This window comes from Myotis davidii, unplaced genomic scaffold (genome assembly GCF_000327345.1).
Source record: "Myotis davidii unplaced genomic scaffold, ASM32734v1 scaffold130, whole genome shotgun sequence".
Classification (NCBI taxonomy): Eukaryota; Metazoa; Chordata; class Mammalia; order Chiroptera; family Vespertilionidae; genus Myotis; species Myotis davidii.
In genome coordinates, this window is record NW_006285040.1 from 4172973 (window position 1) to 4181828 (window position 8856).

The following is an 8856-nucleotide window of genomic DNA, read 5'->3' on the forward strand; positions in this document are numbered from 1 at the left end:
TCCTTCACTTTGAGATCTAATTTGTCAGATATAAGTATTGCTACTCCAGCTTTTTTTTTTTCATTTCCATTTGCCTGAAAAACCTTTTTCCATCCCTTCACCATCAGTCTGTGTGAGTCCTTTTTTCTAGGTAGGTTTCCTGTAGACAGCAGATATGTGGGTCATGTTTTCTTATCTACTCAGCTACCTTGTATCTTTTGATCGGGGCATTTAATCCATTCACATTTAAAGTTGTTATTGATGGGTACTTGTTCGTCGCCATTTTTATTCTTTACGCCGGTGTTCCTTCTTCACTTCCTATTTCTTCTTTTTACAGCAGACCCTTTAGCATTTCTTGCATTGCTGGTTTGGTGGTAATAAACTCCCTTAGTCCTTTTTTGTCTGTGAAGCTCCTGATTTCCCCCTCAATTTTGATTGATAACCTTGCCGGGTACAGTATTCTTGGATTCAGACCCTTCCTTTGCATGACTTTGTATATTTCATTCCATTCCCTTCTGGCCTAATGCGTTTCTGTTGAGAAATCTGTCGCCACTCTGATGGGGGATGCTTTGTAGGTAACTTTCTGTCTCTCTCTGGCTGCTTTTAAGATTCTTACTTGTCATTGATGTTTGCCAGTTTAATTATAATGTGCCTTGGTGTCAGTCTTTTGGGGTTCATTTTGTTTGGGACTCTGAGCTTCTTGGATTTTTGTGAGTTTTTCTTCCCTATATCAGGAAGCTTTCTGTCATTATTTCTTCAAACAGGTTTTTTATTCCTTGTTCAGTTTCCTCTCCTTTTGGCACCCCTATTATGCGGATGTTGTTTTGTTTCATGTTGTCCCAAAGTCCCCTTAGACTCTCCTCCTGTTTTTTAAGTTTTTTTTCTAGATGCCGCTCTGCTTGGGTATTTTTTCCTACCTTGTCTTCTAGCTCACTGATGCGGTCCTCTGCTTCTTCTAGTCTACCATTGATGCTTTCTATTGAGTTCCTTATAGCCGCAATACCATTTTTCATTTCTTCTTGGTTCTTCCTCATTTCCTCTTGGTTTTTACACATATTGTTCAATGTGTCTTCCGTTCTTTTCAGTGACCTTACAACTTTTTCACTGAATTCTTTCTCTGACATATTGCTTGCCTCCATTTCATTTACTTCCTTTTCTGGTGATGCCTCCTTTTCTTTCATATGTGGGCAGTTTCTTTGTCTCCCCATGATCTCTCTTCTTCAGGTGTCTGGTTTTGTAGCTCTCTCTTTTCTGCATTGATTTAAAGGCACAAAATACAACACAACAAGGCACAACGCACAAGGCACTGAACACAAATGTATTCACGATACTAGTAACCCCAAATAAAGGTGACCACTAGAGAAAAGAGAATTAGGTGATAAGAAAGAAAGAAAGAAAGGAGTGCAAAAATGATACTGAGAAAAGGGGAAAAAAGTAGGAGGGAAAAGAAAGAGAGTAAAAAAAGAAGTGGGGAAAAACTATATGGGGAGAGTTCTCCAATAGAACAACCACTAATCCCAAAAAATGTAAATGACAAAAACCCAGAGATGAATGAAACTACAAACAACTAATAAGAAGCAAGGAGAGGAAAAACAGAAGCAAAAAATAAACAGAAACAGAAACAAAAAAAAGAGAAAGTCTCACAAACAAGCACAAAAAATCCCCAATCTAATCAACAATCAAGCAAACAACAATAGGACAGAGAGAAAGAAAGCAAATCAAAACAAAATAAAACACAAAAACCTATAACAACCCCCCCCCCAAAAAAACAAAACAAAACAAGAATAATAACAAGAACAGCAAAAACAAACAAAAAAAGGGAAGAGAAAAAAGACAAAAAAATTGGGTAGTAAAGAAAGAGGAGGAGAGGTGTGTATGGACTTAGAGCAGGGGATCAGAAATTAGATATATAAGTAGGATGAATTTTTAACAGGGTAAAAAGAAGGAATAGGTAAAATCTAAAACAGGATTAGGGTAAGAGAAACAGAACAACAAATGGGAAAAATGAGGGAGAGCGTGTTGGCATAAAGGTAAAGTTGAGATAGAGTAAAATGATGTTAAAGGAAAAATGAAAATAGAATGTAGAACACTAATCCCAAAATAAAATAAACAAAATAAAATACTTTTTTAAAAATAAAGGTAAAATAGTAGTAGTAATAATAATACTGATTAAAAGTAAAAATATAATTAAAAAGGTAAACACCAAGTGAGAAAAAAAGAAAAAAAATTAGTTTCTTAGGTAAAAGATGAAAAAATAAAAATGTGCAGTAGTGAAAGTCATTTACTTCCTCTACTGTACTGTTTGTTACGCCTGTTTCCTGTAGGTAGTCAGGACAGTATTGAAGTTCCCTGTGTTCTATTGCTCCTCTGTATTGTAAGCCACAGTCCTGATTTTCAAGCAGGCAGTATTTCTTTGTTTCTTAGATTCCTTTATTTGTATTTACACAAGGGTCAATTTGTGATTCCACCCCTCGGTGGCAGCGTTTCTGAATTGACCTCTGGGGTTATAGGTCCTCTCTAGCCAGTATTTAGGTTTTGTTTCCCCTGTCACACTTAATACTGGTTTGGGAGAATGGACTGCCCCAGAGCTGATTCTCCCCACTCTGATCCTCAGGTTCCACAGAAACAGCTTTCCCCTGTAGTCTCTTAGAGTGTCCCCAATTGGGTGATCCTGTGTACTGGGCTTAGTAATCAAAAGCAAGGATTTAAACAGAAAAAAAGAGCCAGAGTAAGTGCACGAACTTGCAACTTTTACCCTTGGCACTGCACGCTTTTTTCCCTGGCACTAAGCAGCCGGCACACTGGTAAAAATTTCAGGCTGCCTTTTTGCGCCCAGTCCAGCTATGGGTTGATTTTTACAGTTCACTTCTGCCAGCAGCCCTACGGATCCCCTTCCACATTCGTGGATCATGCTAGCCCCAACGGCTGTGGATTTTGTGGGGTGCAGACTTCCTGAACCTCTAGATCCCATTCGAGCATTTTTCTCTCTCCGGCCTGGATCACAGACCTCACCATTCCCTAGGCAAAATCTGACCTTTCCGTGAGAAGGTGCAGAGCTCATCCGAGTCTGCGTATTCACACTGCTAGAGATCCAGTGTTCCTGGGTTCACAGCTGGTTGCTGGGTGTTGTGGTTGTAGAGACCCGGGCTGTATAGACTTCTGATAACAGGCACTCTCCCCTTCAAGATGGCATGGTCTCCACAGCAGAGCTGGTCACTCCGGGAGAAATTTCAGCAGCAATGGAGGCTGCTCGGTCAGGGGAGACTGGTCCGGCAGTCCCCAACGAGTATAGCTGTCCCTCACCCACAAATATACATTCCCCGTACATCCACACGCTCTCTTTTTGTTCTCTCTCTCACACTATCTTGCAGTTTGCCTTCCCGTCGGCAGCCATCTTCCTATCTAGTTCATATTTTTGATATGGGTATAGAATTCTAAGTTGGCAGTTATTTTTCTTTATTGCTTTTAAGATATTCTGTTGATTCCAGGCTTCTGTTTTTCCTGATGAAAACTTTCCTGTCAGTTTAACTGTTGCTCTTTTGCAGGTCATTTCCACCTATTCTCTGATTTTAAGATTCTTCTCTTTGTTGCTTGTTTTCAGCAGTTTTGCACTAGTGTGCTCCAGAGTGATTTTTAAAAAGATATATATCTTATTGATTTTAGACAGGAGGGAGAGGGAGAAAGAGATAGAAACATCAGTGATGAGAGAGAATCATTGATTGGCTGCCTCCTGCACACCCCCTACTGGGGATCGAGCCCACAACTCAGGCATGTGCCCTTGTGGGAATTGAACCTGGGACCCTTCAGTCCTCAGGCCGACGCTCTGTCCATTGAGCCAAACCAGCTAGGGCCAGAGTGATTTTAAAAAAAATGTATCTTGGTGTTTTTAAAACTTATTAAATTTATACTTTAATCTCTGATCAGCTTCAGAAAATTTTCAGACTTTAACTTTTTAGGTATTACTTTGGGCCAGTTTTCTTTCACTAGAATTCTGGTTTTAAGTATGTAACTCTTCTGACAACATTTCCTCTTTCTCTTATAGTCTCCTGCTTCGCCATCCCTTCACCTCCATGCTTCTTTTATTTTCTCATTCACTAGTTCTCTGTTCAGCAGTATGTAGGCTGCTTTTAAAGTCACCCACTGAGTTTTTCAGTTCTAGAATGCACATTTGGTTTTTTCTTTTGTAGTTTACAATTTCCTGTCTCATTCTCAAAATTGTTTTTTAATTTTTCTGAATATGCTAAGCATAGTTATTCTTTTTAAAGTCTGTGTTTGATAAGTGTATTATCTTGATCTTCTGTTGGACTTTTCTATTAGCTCTTAGTTCTCTTGGTTTGTCTGTTATGGTTCCTTTTTTTCCCTTCTGTCCATTATTTTTGATTGGAAACTAAAAACGTTATGTTGAAGAATCCTATATAAAAAAAGCCTAATATGCTAAGTGTCTGGTTGTCCTGTGGGCCGTTCAACCAATCAAAGTGTAATGCTAATGATATGCTAAGGCCGCTCAACCGCTCGCTATGACATGCACTGACCACCAGGGGCAGACACTCAGACCGGTAGGTTAGCCTGCTGCTGGAATCCAGCCGATCGGGACTGAGCGAGATGGGCCGGACACGCCCTGGAGCCCTCCCGTGGTCCCTCCTGGGATGGCCAACCTCCTGTGTCTCTCCCCACTCTGATTGTGCACCTGTGGGGTCCGTCAACCTGGCCTGCGCCCTCTTGCAATCCGGGACCCCTCAGGGGATGTTGGAGAGCCAGTTTCGGCTCAATCCCACAGGCCAGGCCGAGGGACCCCACTGGTACACAAATTTGTGCTCCGGGCCTCTTGTATAAAAAATAATTTGAGCCTTAGTATGATAATATCTTCTTCTAAATAGTATTTGCATTTGCTTTTTGGTTTTTTATTATGTATATGAGCAGTCCTGGATTACTTTAATATTGAGATGATTAAAATTGGTTGTAGTTCCTATGATGTTTGCAGTTCACCTTAACTTCTATAGTATAGAGTATAGACCTTCAGAGCTATAACCCAAAGTGTAGGGGGATTTTGAAATTCCCTTCTTTTTCTTTTAATGTTTTAATTGATTTTAGAGAGAGGGAGAGAGATTTAGAAACATCACTGATGAGAGAGAATCATTGATCAGCTGCCTCCTGCATGCCCCCCACTGGGGATAGAGCCCACAACCCAGACATGTGCCCTAATTGGGAATTGAACCATGATCTCCTGGTCATAGTTCGATGTTCAACAACTGAGCCACACTAGCCAGGCTCAAAGTTCCCTTTTCAGTGGGCTCTGGACTCCAACTTCTTCTTTAGCTCTGTATGGTTGTCAAAAGCTCCACTCAGTTTTTCACCTGTCTCTCCAGAATTGGTAGCAGCCATTGAGGGAAGCTTCCCTAAATTGTAGGCTCTACTTTTCTTATTATCTTTACTTTCCTGGATGTTGTTCCCTTGTTAGCTCTTACATGAAGTCAAATAGATTTTTAAAAATACACTTTTTTCAGTTTTTTTAGTTCTTAGTGGGAAGGTGATCATATTACCTCTGCCAATTCTAAATGTGAAAGTCTTCCTTATTCTTTTTTTTAAAACTAACATTTTTTTTCTATATATGGGGCATTCAAAATATGTATATTCTGTATTTTCCCAATACATCAACTTAAACAAAACTGGCTTTTGCTGTATAATTATTCTTGATTTTGTTAGTGAATAGAGAATGCCATCTAAGTCTTCTCTTTATATGGGGCAGGCAGAAGTATAATTGTGAGTACACAAAATACAGAGTTTATTCTTGTATTATTATTAATTATTGTATTTGCATACAAACACCTGCAAACCTACTTTTGACCACCCCTGAATTTATATTTCGTTTACGTTTTCATTTCTTAGAGAAAAATAAGAATATTAGGAATTCCTAATTCAAGAGTTTAAAAAATATACTTTGTGTAGTAGTTATGTTTAATTGAAATTATTTTCAGCAAATTAACATGAGTAGTTTGAAGTTCTGTACTCTTTCAGTGCTTGGTTACCATACATATTGCTAAACATTCTATCAGACACCATTCCATTGTAGACCACTGAAATCCTGGATCAGAATAAACATATCCAAATAATTAGTCCCTGTAGATACTATTGAAGACTAAACTTGTGGAGAGATAAAGTCCTAGTCTATTATTATCTTTACTGTTTTGGAATTTTAGTTATAGGTTTAAACCATTTTCTTAGTATACATGCTTTGTCCAGGGTTCCCAGGGCCACCCCCATGTTTGGAGGTGAGTTAGCATATAATTGTGCTCACAGCTAAGACTTATTACAGTGATGTAATAAGGAGATGCAGATAGATCATAATGAGAAAGGCAAAGGTGGGGTCTAGAGAAATCTGTATGTAGGGTTTTTTATGCTCTCTTCTTCTCATGAGAGGTCACAAAGGTTACAATCTTCCCCTAACAACACAAATGCATGTGTGCAATGTTTCTGCCTAGGAAATCCCATTAGAGACTCAGAGCCCAAGATTTTTATTAGGTGCTGCTGGTCATATAGGCACCCTTTCCTGAGCGCATATCCAAAATTCTAAACTCTCAGAAGGAATGCAGGTGTTCAGCATAAACTGCATATGGTGAGCCACCTTTATCATTTAGGAAAAGTTTTATGTATGTCTTGGAACTGTTTCTCAGATGGTTGTCAGATTCCAGCCAATGGCTTTGCAGGCAGGCCTTTCTTAGGATAGCTGTCTTCAGCCGACTGTGTTATAAGCTTTTCTGTACACATGCCTAAAATGACTAATTGTTGAAATTTTCTGTGAACATTGTATGTGAATATCAAAGGCCTCTGTAATAATTTTTGTTTTGATAATTAGTAAAATGTTTATTATTAAACTTACATAGCTAAAACAGTTGGGTGGTTATAATGTCTTAGTATGTTTTATACATGTTTTTACTAATGTGCCAGTGCCTGTTGTCAGTTTTAATCCATATGTGGGAAGAACAAGACAGTGTTAGAACATTTAGTACATCTAAAAAGACTGTTTAAAAATTAAATTATAGTGGGAAATAATCTATTATGAAAAGACACTTCAGATGTCTCCTCTTAAAGTTCATATTGAACCACCCACATATTTTTCAGATTTCAGTGGACTTGTTTTTCTATGGGAGCTTTTTGAGAAAAGTACTTTGCTACTAAGAATTTTGATTAAACAGTTCTCTTGACAACCAGAAATAATTTCTGACTACTATTAGAATCAAATTGGAGAATCTTAGCTATTATGGACTAGATTTCTTATTTCCAAATATGAAAGCTGACCCAGGAAATTAAGTGACTATCAGCAAAATTGTGAATAGCTGGTTATTTTCATTTCATTAGGTTTTAGCACCTGAAAACATTATTTAAAAATATCAAGAGGCCATGGATTAATTTTGAATTTCATTCTTGGATATCTTTTCATGCCTAATTTGGTCATTTCATTTCATTTATTTAACAAATTTAACAAGTATTTTTTTAATCCTTGTTGTGTGTCAGACACTAGTTTTAGATGCTCGGTATCAGTTTATTTATTTGTAATCAAATTAAAATCTGACCCATTAAGGGTAGGTTGGAGCTGCCTGTTATTCTGTAGGTTCTTAAGTATATGCATTTATTACACTGGATCCTGGTCCCTCAAGATATTTTATCTTTTTTTTTCCTCCCCTTAAGGTAATACTGCATTGCATGATTGTGCAGAATCTGGAAGTTTGGACATCATGAAGATGCTTCTAATGTATTGTGCCAAGATGGAAAAGGATGGTTATGGAATGACTCCCCTTCTCTCAGCAAGTGTGACTGGTCACACAAATATTGTGGATTTTCTGACTCACCATGCACAGACTAGCAAAACAGAGCGGATCAATGCTTTAGAGCTTCTGGGAGCTACATTTGTAGATAAAAAAAGAGATCTACTTGGGGCTTTAAAATACTGGAAAAAGGCAATGAACATGAGGTACAGTGATAGGACTAATATAATTAGCAAACCAGTACCTCAGACACTAATAATGGCTTATGATTATGCCAAGGAGGTAAACAGTTCGGAAGAGTTAGAAGGTCTTATTGCTGATCCTGATGAGATGAGAATGCAGGCACTATTAATTAGAGAACGTATTCTTGGTCCTTCTCATCCTGATACCTCTTACTATATTAGGTATAGAGGCGCTGTCTATGCAGACTCTGGAAATTTCAAACGATGCATCAACCTATGGAAGTATGCTCTGGATATGCAACAGAACAATTTGGACCCGTTAAGCCCAATGACCGCCAGCAGCTTACTATCTTTTGCAGAACTGTTTTCTTTTATGTTACAGGATAGGGCTAAAGGCCTGCTGGGTACCACTGTTACATTTGATGATCTTATGGGCATATTGTGCAAAAGTGTCCTTGAAATAGAGCGAGCTATCAAACAGACTCAGTGTCCAGCTGACCCCTTACAGTTAAATAAGGCTCTTTCCATCATTTTGCACTTAATTTGCTTGTTAGAAAAAGTTCCTTGTACTCTAGAACAGGACTACTTCAAAAAGCAGACTATATACAGATTTCTTAAGCTGCATCCAAGGGGAAAGAATAACTTCAGCCCTCTTCATCTGGCTGTGGACAAGAATACTACATGTGTAGGGCGGTATCCTGTTTGCAAATTTCCATCTCTGCAAGTTACTGCCATACTGATAGAATGTGGTGCTGATGTGAACGTCAGAGACTCCGATGACAACAGTCCCCTACATATTGCTGCTCTGAACAACCATCCAGACATCATGAATCTCCTTATCAAATCAGGTGCACATTTTGATGCCACAAACTTGCACAAACAAACTGCTAGTGACTTGTTGGACGAGAAAGAAATAGCTAAAGATTTTATAT

The 8856-nt window shown here is 38.5% G+C and overlaps 1 protein-coding gene across 1 annotated transcript in view; it reads left to right on the forward strand.

Moving 5' to 3' along the window:
• Window positions 1-8849, forward strand: part of FEM1C (fem-1 homolog c (C. elegans)) — a gene marked incomplete at its 3' end in the record, with an annotated part of 32705 nt that extends 23856 nt beyond the window's left edge. The window contains exons 2-3 of the mRNA XM_006755304.2: window positions 6220-6248; window positions 7666-8849. Coding sequence (XP_006755367.1) covers window positions 6220-6248; window positions 7666-8849 — 1213 coding nt within the window. The remainder of the gene's footprint in view (window positions 1-6219; window positions 6249-7665) is intronic.
• Window positions 8850-8856: the final 7 nt, after the last annotated feature.